Genomic DNA, 18,546 nt, shown 5'->3' on the forward strand with positions numbered 1-18,546 from the left:
TATTATTATTATTATTATTATTATTATTATTATTATTATTAGGCCCTTTGTGAAAACCTGCTCAGTTATTCTGAATTGCAAATAATGTTAGGAAGTTATACAAAATTATACAAAATTTGTAACCCTCGCCCCTACACATACACATCGTGCGCTGCATCAGAGACACCCTTCAAATAAAATGGCATTCTACATGCTGTGTGTCGATTCAACGCTAGCAGCCTGATTTTACATTGCATATGCTTTTGAGCTGCCTGCAAAACTAAAGTCTCAGATAACAAACTTCTAGAAAGGAGAACAGATCTAACATGGGAACCACAATGCAAGTGTGAAAGAGTCCAACATTCCACCACATAATAAATGAAACACTTCTGTGGTGGTGGCCACTTCAGGAAAAATGTGACTGCGAGGGCATGACGATAATTTCAGGTCTGTGTACAATACCCCGGGAACTTGGGCAAATATCGGCTGCCGAAAACACTAACGCAAGTCAAAAGCTGTGCAAGCAAAACTCCAAGCTAACTAAATGGATCGAGCCCGGTTATAGTACAAGAGGCAGCTGGGGTCAATCCAAGCTGGACAGGATTGGGCTCCAAGATAGCCTCTTTATAGTATGAGATGCATCAGTTGAGCGAATGGAATGTCACCTGGGAAAAGTGGGAGCCCTACAGGGTTCAGAATGGGGTGGGTGATTTGGAGGGTAGTCACTAGCAGCATGAATATCCACAAGGGAAACAAAATACCAGGCCTACAAAATCGTAACAAAAGAAATCCAGTTCAAAGGGGTGGCGGGGGGTGGGGGGTGGGGTGGAGAGAGCCTCTCTTATCTACTGAGGGCATTTGCCATGGATCAAGCCAGGTTTGTTTAATTCATCGGGCACAAATAAAGGGCAACTCTTTAAAGGAGCACAAGGTTTTCCTTCCCAGAGGCAGAAACGAAACTGGACTCTCTGCCTTGGCATTGACCCAGGGGAAGACAAAAAGCAAAGAACTGAACACAAGGATTCCTCTTTTCAAAACCGCCACCTTAAATTCGCTTTGCCCATAGGCCTTGCAAGTTAGATACTCGTCTACACTAAAACAGATAGCAAACAAAATACGAAAAAGGGGCCTTATATTGCATTACTATGATAGCACAGCTTGAATGACGCATATGCTACAGAAATATGTGTACATCTCCTTATACTAACAATTAATGGACTTCTCTCTTTTGATTGATCTTCAGGTTCTCTCCCCCCCCCCCCAGCTATTTTATAGGTTTGGGGCTGTTTTATAAGTTTCAATGTTTTGTAATCTGTCTTTATAATTAGATGGGCCAAGGGGGGAAATTTAGATTAACTAACTGAACAAATAAATATGGCCCTGGGTTGTTTTTACAAACTGAGATAAAAAGCAGGTAGTTGTTGAGGAATCAGCCTTAGGATGTAGTCCATAAACCTCAAATCATATGTTTAGCATTGTTCTCTTAGTTACCTCAAGAAATATTTATTTTTAGCCTCCAAAAGGCAGAGAAATAATTATATGCCAATAAAGGCATTTTAAATTGAATTCTCTGCTGGTAAGATTTTTAGGAATCAACTTTGCTTTTGTGTATGTTTCACATGTGATTATTGCTTTGTTATATTGATATTTCTATTTGGATTTTTCATGAACTACTTTTGGAGGAGTTTGCGACTGGGAATGGGCATGACACCCTTAGAGGTACCACTGGAAGAATGTTTCGGTAAAGCAAAATAAAGGAGGAATTGTTTATAATATGGAATATATTGCAGAAAGTGTAAACATTTATAAAATGGAATATGCCTGAGCTGTTCTGCATTTCATACAACAACATATGCATATGTGCACCGTGCGTGCACTAAGCTAAAAAAAGAGAGGTAATATATAAATATATTTAATTGTAAACATATTCTGTGCAAAACGTTTTAGAGCCACCAATTCTGACAAGCATATAAGCATAGGAACGCGCTTCCAGCGCCTAGCTCAATCCCTCAAACTATATTCATCATCATAGATAATATATATATTTGCTACACATGGAAGAGATCTTTTCAGAACAGCGAGAAGCAACGCGCTGCTAAAATTGTAACTTGGTTGGGGTAAGAAAAAATGTATTCCAGAATGGATACTCTGCTTGCCACTCGCCTGTAAGAGTTAAAAAATAACACTTCTCCTCGCACGCGAATATAGCTTTCCTTTCCCTACTCTGCGCCCCAAATCCAACCGTGAAAACTATCTCCTAGCCACCAATATTTCTGAGAATAGTGTAGGAAGATGGGCTTCGCCGCGACGGCGTCTCCCACTTGGACCCCCGAGGAGGCGGCAGAAAGTTTGCCACGGATCTCCGCGCGGGACGCGACCTCGGGAGGCCGGACGAGCCGCTTCGGGGGCATCCGGACGCCCGACGGTCAGGAAAATCCGGACGGGGCTTCCAAGTTTCACGCACCTCGGGTTGCCTTCGCTCAAAACAAGCCCAGCGCGTGGAAGGGGCGCAAGGCAGTTCTGCCCTTCCCCTAAATACGTGCGTCTGTGTGTCTACCCGAGGCCACCTTTCAACTAGGTTTCCAAATAAATATAATTTTGGGAGCCGCAAAAGTAAGTGGCAGGGCTTTTTTCTTTTTTACTTTGGATTCCCGCGTTAAGAGGGGCAGCGGAGGGAATTCGGGGGGTGCGCGCGCGTTTGTGTAAGTGCGATGAGCTGCAACTGGCTTCTCTCAACTTTCGACTTCCCTCCGGCTCTGGAAGCGAAGTGAGGCCGCGCTCGCTCCGGCTCGGATCGCCTTTTCCCGCTTCGAGCCCGAGGAATCGCGCGGAAAGAGACCCGGGAGCCCTTGCTCTCCACCCCCCGATCCTCGGCTCCCCCCCCTTCCCCACCCCGCGCACAATATTCTTGCCCTTGCCCGACGGCCAAAAGCAGCTTGGGCGGCCGACGGGGAGAAGGATTGTCCCGCCGGCCGGGGAAGAAGGCGCTGCGGGCTGCGCGGGCAGAACGAGCTGCTGCTTCGCCAGCAGCCTGTGCAATCGGACCCGTCGCAACTCAGGCGGGCCAGTGATTGGAAAAAGGGGGGGGGCGCAGAGCGAGACTCAACAGGCTGGTACCCGGGTCTGGCAGGCGAAAGGCGGCCACGTCCAGACTGCTCCTTCAGCCCTTCGTCGTAATTATTATTATTATTATTATTATTATTATTATTATTCATCCCTCCTATTCTGCTGGACTATCCTCTCTGCCCCCCACCCCACCCCTTTCTCTCCAGGCTGCGCTTTGCCCTCCCCGTCCACTTATGGCGCTTCTTGGCGTCCACACGCCACTTATCACGCGATGGCAAGAGACAAAACTCTCTCTGCCCCCAGATGCCTGATTCGGCCTAAACGGGGTGGGGTTGGGGGTTTGGGTAAGTCTCCGGCTCTTCTCGGCTCCTCGTTACATATATTTCCGAAGCAATTTCTCCCTCTGCCCCTGCGCGCGCGCGCACGCGCCAGTCTCCGCGCCTGGGCTCCTCTCTGCGCGCCTCTCCTTCCTTCCCCCGGGACGCGCCGCGCCGAGGGGAGAGAACTTACGCGGGCGAGCCAAGCAAGTCAAGCGGGGTCGGGTTGGTTGGGCGCTTTGCTTTGCGCTCTATTAAAAAAGTGGGGGTGGGACATTTCTCTTCCCTTCTCTTCTCCCCCCCCCATAAGACGGAGCAAAGCAGAAATGTGCCAAGAGCGCTTCCTCGGGTGTTTGGCCGCTCCCGCTACGGAACCGCATTTTTCCCCCAATGGCGCCAATTTTCTCGCTCGCGGAAAAATAAGAGCGCAAAAGTCCTCTTCTCTCTCCCGCAGCCCCAGCGCGCCCGACCTGCATTCCTGGAAGGGCCGTTGGAGCGTTTGCTTATTTATTTAAGGAAACCGACGGAGGGGGCCGAAATGGACGGGGGTTGGGGCAACAGGGTCATCTACCTGTCCCCGTTCAAGAAGGGAGCGGGAGGCAAGCGTAGCTTGTGAAATAAAATATTAAAAGTACCCCCCCACCCCGCTATAAAGTAAGGAGTTTCTGATTTTCGCCTAAGCTCCTTTTCTCCAAGCGGCGGGAGAGAGAGGGAGGCGGGGGGGGGGGCGGGAGGAAGGAGAGACCCAAGTCAAGGTTGGGACTAAACGCAGCCGCCGCCGAAATAATAAAGATTCTCTCCCCCCCCCTCCCGCGCGCGCGCCGCCTTTGCCTGGAATCCCCTCCCAGCGCCCCCCCCTCTCCCCCTCCCTCTCCCCAGCAACTCCTCCGTTGCCCACCCAGGGCAACCTCCGACGTGCGACGGCACTTCTCCGCGGGCGGAGAGCACAGGCATATCTTGAAAATCGCTCCTCAACTTTAGAAACTTCTTTTTCTCCTGCACCCCCCCCCCCATTTCGAGCGACAACCTCGCATTTCTCCCGCACATTCTTTTTCCGACGCCCCCACCCCTAATGCAACCAGGGTCTCAACCCGCCACTTGGCCACCCAGCCCGGTTTCCAGGTCTCCTCCTCCCTGCCCCCCCCCACCCGCACCCCATGCTCTCCCCCCCCCCCACTCTCTCTCTTTACATTTCTTGAAATAAATTTGGGAGAAGCGCCATTTTCTGAACTCCTAAACTCCATGTGCAGCGAATATAACAAAGAGCTTGGAAAGATGCCATCGCTCCCCTCTCGGCTCTCTCCAACCCCCTCTCCCCCCCCCCTTCTCCTTTGCAAGGAGGACTTAGAGAGGGAGGGAGGGGGAGAGGGAGGGGAGGGAGGGAAGGCGCGAGGGTCCCTTTCTTCCGCAGCGAAAGCGCGCAAAAGGAGGCAGAAATCAAGCCTCGCACCGGCGGCGCCAGCGACAACAAACGCCGCGGCAGAGCGAGCGAGCGAGGCAGCCGGGAAGCCGAGGCTGCGAGAGGGGGGGGGGAGGAGAAAGGGGGAGGAAAGGGGGGAGGGGAGGAGGGCAGACAACAACAACAACACAAGGCGCAAACCGCGGACAGAAGCAAGCCCCGGCTCCTCTGGCTCGCCTGTCCCAGCAAGGGAGCGAGAAAGGGGCGCTACTTACACCCCCCCACCCGCCACCCTCTCTCTCCCCCTCCCTCCACCGCGAGCTGGGCTGTCTGGTTACCTGGGTCAGGCAGTATGGGGAGTACATGGTTACTTGGGGGCTCTGCTTTTGCGGGACTGGGTGTTCACAAGGCGAGCAGCGGCATAGCTCGGGCGGCGGCGCTGGGTGCTCTCGCGTCTCTCTCGCTCTCTGTAGCTGTGGCGGCGGCGGCGGCGGCGGCTCCTTCTGGCGCTGCCTCTCGCTCTACTCCATGCTGGTCTGTAACCCCGCCTCGGAGCTCTGAAAGTGAAAGTTTAGACAAAGTTTGGAACGGAGAACACTTTTGCCTTGGGAGAGAGAGAGAGAGAGAGCGAGAGAGCGAGGAGGGAGGAAGAAAAAAAAAACGAGTCCAGCCTTTGAGAGCTCCCTCCCTCCCACTCGCCGCCCCCCCCACCCGCCCATACACAACACACACACACACACCGCACACCGGAGGCGCGCGCGCGCGGGGGGGGGGGGAACCACACGCACACTTTGCACTCAGAAACACTCCCTGGCTCGTTAGGAAGTTTCGGATTCCTTTGAAGAGCAGATATTAATGGTAATCTCCAAACCACAGAAAGATGAATGCCATCTTAGTCAGGGTCTCTCTCGTCTCGTCTCTCCCTAACCCCCCCCCCCCCTCGTCCGTTTGGGGAGATTTTTTTGCTTTTGCTACAGAGGTGTGCGGGGGAGCGGGAATGGCTAACGGACGGAGAAAGAGAGGCTTTTTAAAAAGAAGATGAAGAAGGCAGGAGGAATATCGTGGGCACAAGATTAAAAAAGGGAGGAAGAGAGAGACCTTGTCTAAGGTGCTGGTCTCCCGTTGTTACCAAGCAAGAAATTAAAGTGGGGCGAGGCGGGTGGGTGATGCCCGTTGTCGGGGTCTGGGTCTCCCTCTCCCCTCGGCGACATCCGAAGGGACGGGCAGTCGGAGAGTGAACCCCCTCAGCCCACCCCGCAGCCTGGCTGAGGGAAATCGGTTTTCTGCAGTTTCAGGGAGGCCTGCGAGGTTTCGGCTTCGGCGTGGGGTGCCCTCCAGTTGGCCTCATCCTTGCTAGTTGGGAACCACAAGCTGCTAGCGCTGCCAGAGACCCACTTGGGGCAGAAGCGGAGCCGAGAGTCGCAGGGAGACCCCGAGCAGAGAGAGAGAGAGATCTGCTCTTCCGACGGCTGAACCGTCGCGCGCGCACACGCACAAGCACACGGCCCCGCGAGGGATTGAACAGGGGCTCGGGGTGTGTGTGTGGGGTGTGTGCCCGTGGGGCTGGAGGGGTGGGGGGCACATGTGGCCTCCTGAGAGAAAAGAAGGCGGGAGGCCACGGCGGGACCCCAGATCCCAGGGCGGGAGGAATTGCGCCTCAAACTGAAGTGTGGCCCCGACGGGGAGCCGTTTGGTTAATGGGGATCTTCCGCCACTAACCCCCCCCCCCCCACCAAAAAAAGATGTGCGCCCGGCTTGTGGAAAGAGGAGGGGGCCGCAGAATACTTTCTGGGTGCGGCAGGAAGGAAGCCGAGCAGGCCTGATTTGGCCTGCTGCGACCGTCGAGCTCCCGTCTAGCAAGGCCGCCTTCTCCGGCCGGCGGGACCCCGAGCCCCGCTGCTCCAGTTGCAGGCGCAGGCCGCGGGCGGCCGAGGGAAGGAGGGCGGTTCAAGTCCCTGCGAAGACGGAGGGAAGTTTCACCTGAGCAAAGCCGCCGTGAAAGACCTCCTTTGTCCGCCGGCCAGGCTGCCAAGGCCGGGTGCGGGCCAGGGGCGTGCGCCGCCGATCCAGGTTCAAAAGGCCAAGACCTGGAGCGGTGTGTGTGGGGGGGGTGTTCTGGGTGGGGGTTCCCCTCTTTCTATGCGTAAGGAAGAAGATGACGGCGGCGACGCTCCGCTGGCGAAAGCGCTCCAGGAGAGCAACATCCCCGTCCCGATGCCGTCGGTGGTTTTCGGTGCCATCCTCAAGCCCCGCGCCCTTCCCCGCTTCTCGCGCATCCTTTCCCGCCCGAGTCTGCTGCTGCTTTCGGAAGGGGGTGATGACCAGGCGCCTCGGGCAGTCCCAGGCCAGGCAGAGAATGCCTTCCCTTTGGTCTTTCGGACTGCCAGGAGCAAACCGACCTGCTTTTACAGGAGCTATTCGGCCTCCGAAGGGACGCACAAGAGGAAAACAACCAAGAGTTTTCTCCAGAAAAAAAGGAAAGTAAAAAAAAAAAAAGTTACACACACGCGTAATTTTGCATATTCCCACATTCAGCGTTTCACTTTTGGAAACTGAGACGCAAGGGCTCGCCCCAGGAATGCATATACAGTGGTACTTCGGATTAACCCTTAATTCGTTCCGGAGGTCCGTTCTTAACCTGAAACTGTTCTTAACCTGAGGTACCACTTTAGCTAATGGGGCCTCCCGCTGCCGCCGCACCACGGGAGCACGATTTCTGTTCTCATCCTGAAGCAAAGTTCTTAACCCAAGGTACTATTTCTGGGTTAGCGGAGTCTGTAACCTGAAGCGTCTGTAACCCGAGGTACCACTGTACACATGGCAGGTCTGAGGGACAGGGAAACCCTGCCTTTTATCCCCAGTGCCGGCTGCCATTCTGGACCCCATTACCTGGAAGTAAACCCCACTGAAGTCAATGCGACTGGTTTCTGAGGACTGCACTGTCAGGGCCACGACTTCCCCCAAGTAATAACTGGGAATTGTGTTTTCCAGAAAGGCTGAAAATTTTTTCAGAGTTGCCTAACTCACCTACCCCCTCCCCAACAACACACACAGCCTATGCTTTCATGGGGAAAGGAGGTATGACGCCTAATCCCGTGTGGGTCTGCAGTGTAGATGTGCCCCTGTATCCACGGCAGAGGCATGATGTGAACCGAATCCAGGTCTGCCCAGCTTGCAGCTCAACTTGGCATGCAAACGGAAGGGCCCAGGGCCCTAAATAACAAACGTGAGCTCCTAAACTGAGGCTGTCGCAAGAGCATGCGGCAGTCCAAAAGGCATTAGCAACTGGCTGCTTTGCGCGGATGATCGAGTTTCCTGCAGTGGTGGAGATGGGGAGGAATTAACCCTCTTATTTCAACAAAACCCTTAAAAACTGATGAATTCATTATAGCATAAAGTTTCATGGCCTACAGTCCACTTTATCAGAATCTTAATGGGTATTCTCCCCCAGTCTCTCTTCTGGATGGGAGTTATGGACAGTGCAGGAATAATAATAATAATAATAATAATAATAATAATAATAATAATAATTATACCACCCTTCATCATGAGATCTCAGGGCAGTTCACAGAATAAAAGACAGGATAAAAACAAGTACGGTAAATAATAAAAAACAAAACAGAAAAATCCCACAGTGTAAGGGAGGGGCAAATTATAAAATCCCTCCTGTCATTCCTCCCCCCCCCCCTCAGCCTCTCTCTCACACACACATACGCACATTGCATTCAATTGCCACCTTCAATGTAGTTCCTATTCTTGATGGTGCTGCAGCAACAGCAACAGCGAAATGCTCAGCCTTGTCTGGCATTATTGTGCCTCTTCCACCATTTCTGCCTAAACCACAGAGCCTAGGACTTGCCGATCAGAAGGTCGGCGGTTCGAATCTCTGTGATGGGGTGAGCTCCCATTGCTCGGTCCCTGCTCCTGCCAACCTAGCAGTTTGAAAGCACATCAAAGTGCAAGTAGATAAATAGGTACCGCTCCAGCGGGAAGGCAAACGGCGTTTCCGTGCGCTGCTCTGGTTCGCCAGAAGCGGCTTAGTCATGCTGGCCACATGACCCGGAAGCTGTACGCCGGCTCCCTCGACCAATAAAGTGAGATGAGCGCCGCAGCCCCAGAGTCGGCCACGACTGGACCTAATGGCCAGGGGTCCCTTTACCTTTACCTTTAAGGCAGCTGGAGAGCAGCTAAGGTTATAATGTGTCCAGACCATTGGCTATGTGTACTCTAGATCCCTGGCTGACTTGGCTTGTGAACTAGCCTTTGGACTATAGACGGTCAAGAGGGTAATTCCAGATAACTTATAATTTGCAAGTGGGATAGATCCAGTCATATACTAGCAGATTCCGACTGTGCAGTTAACAGGGGACAAGAAGTTACTTCCAAATACCATGTGTGAGGTTTATGAGGTTTGTTGTGTGAGCAAGTTGAACCTCGGCATCCTCTACCATAAGGCTGACAACTGACACAGCAAAATGTCTTGGGACACCTCTGAGTAGGAGGGTGAAGAGACAGGGCCCTTCTGGGCCATTGCTGTCTTTGCAGGTGGGATTAACCACACACCAGCAAATTCGGGTTGCACAAAGTGGATCTGCGCTTCTCACACAATAAATGGGCTTCCCACACACAAAAAAGTCTAGAGGACTTTTTGCAGTAAAGACAGTGCAAAGAGAATGGGATGGCAATTGCTTGGCACAACATCCTATTACCTCCCCACCAACAAATTGGAGGGATTGCTCAGTAAATAATGAGCATTGTATCACCTCCCTGCAAACTTTGTGCAAACAAATCTAGATGAACGCTCAATCAACAGGTCATGTGGAAGTGACCAGGGCCTCTGCTAAATAGTGCCAGTTCCAAAGCATCCCTAGGAGCTGCTGGTGATGTGGACAAGGGAATGTGATACACGGTTTCCCATCTACCTCTAGGGGGCACTGTTTCCAATCCACTTCTATTCAGGATTCACTAAAAACCGCAACTAGAAAGATAATTGACATTTCCAACAGGGAAGGGGTGCCCTTTAAGGACTCCTTGCTATTCTGTCTCCAGATCACCTCTATTTCTGGTTATCGTAAAGCCGAAATATTAACCACAGCAAAAGCGTCACTTCTCTAAACCTTAAAATGGCAGAGTAAACGACCAGTTGATGGGTACACAGTTTGACAGATATTCAGATAACATCTGTTATGGTTTGATGTTAGAGTGGGAAGAAGTAACAGGTAAGGGCTCTCACTATTCTAATATTCATGCTAATAAGCATCTCGACCAGTGATGCATTCATTGATTGGGGATGGGGAGGCAGTAGCCCTTCAGATTTTGTTGGATTCAAACTTCCAACAGTCCCAGCTATCATAGCCTATGATGGTAGTGCAGCGACGTCTGGAAGGCCCCAGATTCCCCACTCCAATATAGACGACTTACCTGTGGAAATGCTTATTACCATTCCATCATGATACACAGGCAGTGTAGATAAGAAACAAAATTGAGAAGAATTGCATGCTCTTTTGAGGAAGAGATTAGAATTCAAAGTGGCCGTGGTAAACACGGGGAACTTGGCCGGAACACGGTAGAAATAGAAAGCAGTGAGTAAAAGGCGGTTAAGTGATCTCACTATTAGAAGGATCCGAGAGTGGAAAAAAATCCACCATAAAGCTAAATATGAGCCAGCAGTCTGATGCTCTTCCACAATAAAATAAAGTGAAATAAACCAAAAAGGCAAGTAAAATATTGGATGCTGGAACAGAAGCTTTGTATCCAAGAATCAGGAACTCGGCATTCCACTTGAGTCAGCAATGGCCAGGTTCCCCCGCCCCCCCAAAGTCACATGCGCCACCTCAGAATCCAGTGTGGAGATCTACACTCTGAGGAAGGCACCAGTCACATGAGGCCCCCATACTAAACAATACTCTGCTGCTGTATGCCAGAGGTCACATATCAAGGAGCCCCAAGGATGGTGAAAAGCTAAGTCAATTTCTAGGACAAGGACAAACCATACATGACGTGCAAGGGTTTTTGTTTTGTTGTGTTTTTTGAACTTTTCACTGATATTTGTTTTAATGAAAACCACAGCAGGAGACTGCAGTCTTGAATAAAAGATTTGCCAATGGGAAGGAGGTGCTTAACCCTTTTCTCCCTCAGTCCCTAAAACTTTCCCTCATAGAGAGAAAAGTAGCAAGGTGCTTTTGAAGGACACCCTCCATCCTTATGTATCTCCCAAGCTTGAAGACCAGCAGCCAAGGTTCTGCTCTCTGGCTCGAGTACCAGGCTGGGTAGTACCAGGGACAGGGCCTTCCCTGCGGTGGCCCCATACTTCTAGAGTGCCTTCATATGTCTCTCTCTGGGTTGTACTCTATGAAAACCCTATAGATTTTTATATTCCAAGCTGTATTCCAGTTGTTTTACAATTGTGTTTTTTAAAATAATTGTTTTACTGTTAACTACCTGAATGTTGCCTTTTCTTGATTTGTTGTAACCCACTTTGGGGGGGGGGGCATACACCCCCAAAGACAGTATTATATAACCACTATAATAAAATAGGAACAACAACAAAATCCCATGAGAAAAGGGTTAAGCACCTCCTTCCCACTGGCTGATCTTCCACTCAACCTCCCCAAATCACTTTTCATTTTAAATGTGTGTGGGGTTTTTTTGGGGGGGGGTGTGCATACAGTTGCATATCTCATATAGTTTGAGCATACATTGCAGAACAAACTGAGTTTGAAGTAGGTCAGACTTCTGATCTACCTCTTACCTAAGTTGCCCAAGTGACCTTTAGACACTCATGAAGTGTGAATGCCAGTGGCTGTGTGAGTCATCTGGCCTGACTAAATACCCTTGGGAGGCTGCCACACACTCTTTATAGAAGCTGGGTCCAATTACCTTACAATGAGAGGCAGGGTGGGGCAAAGTGAGCTAGCCACAGATATGTATTAGGGGGTTGCCTATGAGAATAAACCTTTGCAGAGAGTAACCATTACATTTGTCTTTTATGCCGCAAAAAAAGCAGCCCGCTGGCACTTTAAAGGCAAACTGCTTTATTATGGCATCAGATTTTGTGGACTAGCTTGTGCCACAATAAAGCAGTTCGCCTTTAAGATGCCATAAGTCTGTTAGTTGCTTTTGCTATTTTATGAACCACCTCTAAAACTGAGATGATCAGCTCTGTCCCCTTAATTTCAGCACATTAAAAACCTTTCATTTGTCATAAACTATATCATGCGCTAGGACGCGGGTGGCGCTGTGGGTTAAACCACAGAGCCTAGGACTTGCCAATCGGAAGGCCGGCGGTTCGAATCCCCATGATGGGGTGAGCTCCTGTTGCTCGGTCCCAGCTCCTGCCAACCTAGCAGTTCAAAAGCACGTCAAAGTGCAAGTAGATAAATAGGTACCGCTCCAGCGGGAAGGTAAACGGTGTTTCCACGTGCTGCTCTGGTTTGCCAGAAGCGGCTTAGTCATGCTGGCCAAATGACCTGGAAGCTGTCTGCGGACAAACGCCAGCTCCCTCGGCCTATAGAGCGAGATGAGCGTGCAACCCCAGAGTTGGTCACGACTGGACCTAATGGTCAGGGGTCCCTTTACCTTTATATCATGCACTAGCATTCATTTCCCCTCTTCTAGCCTATCTCTACCTGCCCCCCACCCTTTGCATGGTCTGTTCAGTGTCACCCACCTTACTAACAAAAATAGCCTTTCCTTTGGCTATTCCTCATCCTTCTGATATAGATGTTTCTTCAGAAGAAGAGGAAGAAGAAGAGGAAGAAGAAGAGGAAGAAGAAGAGGAAGAAGAAGAAGAAGAGGAGTAGGAGGAGGAGTAGTAGGAGGAGTAGGAGTAGGAGTAGTTTGGATTTTATATCCCGCTTTATCACTACCCTAAGGAGTCTCAAAGCGGCTAACAATCTCCTTTTCCCTTCTTCTCCCACAACAAACACTCTGTGAGGTGAGTGAGGCTGAGAGACTTCAGAGAAGTGTGACTGGCCCATGGTCACCAAGCAGCTGCATGTGGAGGAGCAGAGACGCGAACCCGGTTCACCAGATTACGAGTCCACCACTCTTAACCACTACACCACACTGGCTCTCTCCTCAGGCTTAACATGGGTGGTTATTTCTCTGGAGTGGTCCCCCCCTTGCTATTTATTAACCAGTTTTGCTCCAGTAGCTTAACAAGGAGATCTACAAATATTGTGGAGCAGGAGATGGGTAACTTTGCTTCCCATGAAGAAACTTCCTTGGGGGAGAGCAGCATAAGCCCCACCCACTTCTATACAAGCCAAGAGGACGGGGCAGCCTGCTCTTTTACCGCTTCTCCCCCTGTGTGAGCAGGAACCTTTCCTTTGGTCACTTCAGCTGATCACCACCATCTCCATGTGTCTTAGCTTGTGCATGGGACTGAGGTATTAGGTGCATTAAAGGTGGGGGGCGGGGGCTTTGCCAGAGCCTCCTTTGCTCTTTAGGAAATAGGCTTAAGAAACCCTTTTGACCATGTCTTGGGTGAAAGTGACTGAAGAGCAGTAACAGTGGGAACAGGATCAAATTTGCAGATGGCATCAAATTGGGATGTGTCGCTAATGCCGCAGAAGACAGAATCAGAATTCAAAATGACCTCAACAGATTGGAGAACTGGGCCCAAGCTAACAAAATGAATTCCAATGGGGACAAATGTAAGGTTCTGCACTTAGGCAGGAAGAATCAGATGCACAAATATAAGATGGGGACACCTGGTTTACTAGCAGTACATGTGAAAAGGATCTAGGGGTCTTGGTGGACCACAAGCTTAACATGAGTCAACAGTGTGATGCAGCAGCCGAAAAATCTAATGGTATTCTGGGCTGCATCAACAGAAGTATAGTGTCCAGATCAAGGGAAGTAATAGTACCACTATTCTGCCTTAGACCACACTCAGAATACTGTGTCCAATTCTGGGCACCACAATTTAAGTAGAGTGTTGACAAGCTGGAATGTGTGCAGAAGAGGGCAACCAAGATGATCAAGGGGTCTGGAAACCAAGCCTTTGAGGACTGATTTAAGGAGCCGGGTATGTTTAGCCTGGAAAAGAGGAGACTGAGAGGAGATATGATAGCCATCTTCAAATATCTCTACTGCTGTCACATGGAAGAGGGAAGAAGCTTGTTTTCTCCTGCTCTGGAGGGTAGGCCTCGAACCAACGGCTTCCAGTTACAAGAAAGGAGATTCCAACTAAACATCAGGAAGAACTTTCTGACAGTAAAAGCTGTTTGACAGTGGAGCGGTCTCCCCTGGGAGGTTGTGGACTCTCCTTCCTTGGAGGTTATTAAGCAGAGGTTAGATGGCCATCTGTCATGGGTGTTTTAGTTGTGATTTCTGCATTGCAGGGGGTTGGACTAGATGAACAGACCTTGGGGTCCCTTCCAACTCGACATTTCTGTTATTCTCTTCTAGGATTCTAGGACTGAATCCACAGGATCAGAGGCTAGGCTAGGGGCTGGATTTGGCCCTCATGCTCCCAGTTACTTATCTAGACTTTGCCATGGAAGAGTGGGCAAACTACTCTCTTCTCTGGATTCAACAAAGCCATACCAGCAGAAGAGGATGGGAGAAACAGGTAATAAACAAGTATCACTCACAGGGTGTCCAACCAAGCCCTGATCCCAGTCCTGCCCAGAAGGGCTATGACTGCCACCTCTGCTTTCGAAGCAGCTTCTCCTAGGGCTGAGGGTGAAGACTGGACTGGCTGGGTTCTCATCCCAGTGCACACAGCTTCATGCTCTAATTTCCCATACAGGCAATTGATTGGATCGCATGGCACTTCTAGCGTACTTCATTAATATCCAGGATGGGGAATGCTGCCCATTAAAGGAGGAAATAGAAGGGTGGAAGTGAAAGCCAAAACAAGATTGGGATCTGGAATCTGAACCCTGCAGTGCTCAAAGTACCATAGATATATGTGGCTTGAAACAGCTGGTTATGGAAGTCATAGTAAACACCCTGTTAAATACAGTTGGTTCTCTCACAGAGATACATAACTTTTCAACTTTACAGAAACTGAAGCTATACATCAATTTCATGGCTCAGCTTTCCAGGAGAAGCCCACATCAGAGCACCACAGAATCACGCGTTGGAGGCCATGCCGGTCAATGTGAGGAATCCAGATCAAAGGAGAACAACAGGATCCCTCGACAAATTTCCACTCGTGGTCACTTCACAGACCTGGCAGCTGCAAACCCAGATTTGCTACAGAATGCAGAGTCCACAGGGAGCTGTAGCCCAACCCTGGTGTTCTGATTAGAGCACCTGTATGAAACACATGCAAGCAAACACATGTTTGTCACACTCACACTTCAGATAATAACAGAAAACAAAACAAAACAAAACATACTCAAGAAGCAATAAGCCAGCTCTTACTGAAGTGGCAAATCTATGTCTGGGCTGTACCACTTCAAACCGCAGGTGGGAAATCACATGATGGGATGCTCGTTTGTGAAATTTTTAGCCTGCTTTTTGGTCAAAAACTGGCAGCCAATGCATCTCATAGGGAAGGAAGGGTTTCTCAACTATATGCAGAATAATTTTTGGGTGTGGGGGGGAATCAATTATGTGATACTCCACCTGCAGACCGAAAGAGAAGTGGCCCCACGTGACTAGAAGTGGGTTGGCAAGGCTACATGCCAGCAAGGGATGAATTAGTTGGTCTCTCATTCTTCAACAGCAATGAATCAGCAGCACTGAGTGGCTCAGGTAAACCTTCAGGGCGGAATAGTGGGGCCAGCTCCACCTGCACAAAATGCTTTTCTGCAGCCATCTCATAGTGTAGAACTAACAGGTGCTGATTATCTTGTGAATGGCTTGACACGGATGCCTTTTTAGCCATTTATCTGCTCTGGTCTGATTCTTACATTGTTTTATTGTGATAATGCTTATTTGGTACGTGCATTAATTATGTTATTTTGTCCATTGGATAGTTTTTAGCTGCCTTGGGCATATTTTATGGGAAAGGGAGGGGTATAAAAGTAATTAATAAATAAATGAAATAATGGGTAAGTGGGCAGAGCTTCCTCTTTTTTTTAATTAAATGAACTTGTGTCAGCCTAAGATTTGCAGATGAATTAAATAATTCACAAGGCAATAATCCATGGGTCTCTCCACACCCCAATGGTGCAGAAAGGTCAGCTATGAGCATCCACTGTGATCAGTAAGGCAAATCCAATGTGTCTTGCACCTTCCCTTAAAAATTTGTATTGGCTGTAGTGCGCAATGATGGATATCACAGGGAGAGACATGCCCTCTGCCCCTCTCCACCCTCCTCAATTATCCTTGAAAGCCTTAAGATCCAAGCTTGGAGAATAAAGCTTCAGGCAGCAAAATGTTGGACCGTCCAGTCTCTCAAAAAGCCGTAAAGCAGGCAAGGGCTGGGAGATCTCATTCGCACCACTATGCATTCTCAGTAACTTCCAAAGACCCTAGGTCTTTCTAGTGCTCTGAATTCTCCTCTTGCCAGGTGGATGGCAGCCTTAGCTCCAGCCCCACACAACCTCTAAGCATCAACCACTCCATTACCGGGAGCCATCAATCACCACCAAATGGGATGTAGCAGACCCACGCCAGGGCTCAGCTCCAAGCTGGTCTATGAAATGCACAGCTTCCTATTCAAGGCACCACTGATATCTCTTCCCCACTCACCAAAGAATGGGCTGCGAACAATCCTTCCCTCCCTCACCTCACAATGAGATGATCCAGTGAATAATAACTACTCAAGGACCTGCTGCCAGAAAGAGGGCAGGCGGGCCAATTCTGCCTCTCTGGGCTATAGACTGCCACAATGAGGGCCAGTCCTCCCCCCCACCACCACTCGGGGGCCTTATCAGCCACCCAGCAATTTGCTTTTGCTCTGGACTTCCAGTGTCTCACGTGTGAGTGGCAATTTGTGGCAAGCGTCAGAGCATTTAGTGATACGCTTTGTTAACTGTGTGAGTAGATAGGGAGACCTGGGTCTGAATCCCTTTATTGTCATGAATTTGCTCTCTGGCTTTGGGCAAAAGCTAATCTCTCTCATACTCTGCTTGCCCTTCCTGCCATCCTAATGGTAACCTAATTCCCAGGAAGAGCAAAAGCGAGAAATAATAATAATAATAATTTATTACTTATACCCTGCCCATCTGGCTGCCCCCGCCCTTAGCCACTCTGGGCAGCTTCCAACAGGATATTAAAAACACAGTAAAATATCAAACATTAAAAACTTCCCTAAACAGGGAAAGATGGTACCACACTTTGCACACTTGTAAAGTACAGTGGTGCCTCGCAAGACGAAATTAATCCATTCCGCGAGTCTCTTCGTCTTGCGGTTTTTTCGTCTTGCAAAGCACGGCTATTAGCGGCTTTAAGAAAAAGGAAACAAACTCGCAAGAACTCGCAAGACGTTTTGTCTTGCAAAGCAAGCCCATAGGGAAATTCGTCTTGCGGAACGACTCAAAAAATGGAAAACCCTTTCGTCTAGCGAGTTTTTCGTCTTGCGAGGCATTCGTCTTGCGGGGCACCACTGTATAGCAGTCAAGTTTGGAACTTCCTTCCTAGAGAGGATAGAGTAGATCCCTCCTTGCTGTTCTTCTGTCTTCTTGTCTGCTTTATTCTTTTGAGAACTCATTGTTTCTAAGGAAAGGGTGCATTTAAAAATATGCTGTGCCTTTTTTTTTTTACTGTTTCTTTATTAGGTTTTATAGATTTATTTTCTATCATTTTAATATCATTATGGTTTAATTACTTATTAACTATTGTCTTTTATGTGTTTTCAACTTTCTGTCTTTTATTCATGTTTGTTCTAATTTTGTGAGTTGTCTTGAATCCTGGTTCTGGGGGGGGGAGTGGGATATAGATATACTAATAATTACTTTTGTCTCACCTATGACAACGGTAGGGGAGCTCCGTGGTGTCCATTGGTGTAAGGGGACTGCTACCTGCACCAAGTCACCAGTGATAATTTCTGTCTCAGGCAGGGTTTAAATACAGGCAAGCCTCAATTTGCATGGGGGTTGTGTTCCGAGTCATTGCTTGTGATCGTTGCCGCAATGCATGCGGTCATGGTCACATGTCAATTGGACGTGCATAAATTGGCCATTGCCTGTATATACAAGTGGGACCTGCCACACAATGTTGCAGTGCTGCCATACAGGATTCTAGACACATCATTCTAATCCCTCTCCTAACTGGTTTTTTATTCACTTTCCCTGTGACAATCTGTTGCTACTCAGCATGCTTAATCCTCATTGGGCTGTGCTTGAGTTTTCCCCTCCCCCTCATCCCAACTTAGGGTTTTGTTTTAATTGTACCTCTATAAACATTGGGGCTTCCCTTCCAATCCCTCCCGTTTCTGCATGGATGGATGGTTACGAAAACTATGGCACAGCCTGAACATCAGTGAAAGAGGGAACACCATGCAGACACACACACACACACACACACAAACACACACACACACACACACACACACACACACACACAGTTCTATGTATAGTATTTGGCTTGCTATTGTATTCTAACATTAAGGTAAAGGGACCCCTGACCATTAGGTCCAGTCGTGGCCGACTCTGGGGTTGCGGTGCTCATCTCGCTTTATTGGCCAAGGGAGCCAGCGTACAGCTTCCGGGTCATGTGGCCAGCATGACTAAGCCACTTCTGGAGAACCAGAGCAGCAGACGGAAACACTGTTTACCTTCCCACCGGAGCGGTATCTATTTATCTACTTGCACTTTGACGTGCTTTCAAACTGCTAGGTTGGCAGGAGCTGGGACGGAGCAACGGGAGCTCACCCCATCGTGG

General features: G+C 49.3%; 1 protein-coding gene across 7 annotated transcripts in view; it reads right to left on the minus strand.

The window, feature by feature from the left end:
- Positions 1 to 18,546, minus strand: part of NFIX (nuclear factor I X) — a 254,720-nt gene that overhangs the window by 193,920 nt on the left and 42,254 nt on the right. For 2 of the 7 annotated variants that reach the window (XM_077921269.1, XM_028711582.2), the window contains exon 2: positions 5,100 to 5,318. In XM_077921269.1, coding sequence (XP_077777395.1) covers positions 5,100 to 5,126 — 27 coding nt within the window. In that variant the 5' untranslated portion in view covers positions 5,127 to 5,318. Of the gene's footprint in view, positions 1 to 5,099; positions 5,393 to 18,546 lie in introns of those variants that run through there. The other 5 variants (XM_077921268.1, XM_077921272.1, XM_077921273.1 and 2 more) reach the window with 5 other exon arrangements.

This window comes from Podarcis muralis, chromosome 17 (genome assembly GCF_964188315.1).
Source record: "Podarcis muralis chromosome 17, rPodMur119.hap1.1, whole genome shotgun sequence".
NCBI lineage: Eukaryota > Metazoa > Chordata > Lepidosauria > Squamata > Lacertidae > Podarcis > Podarcis muralis.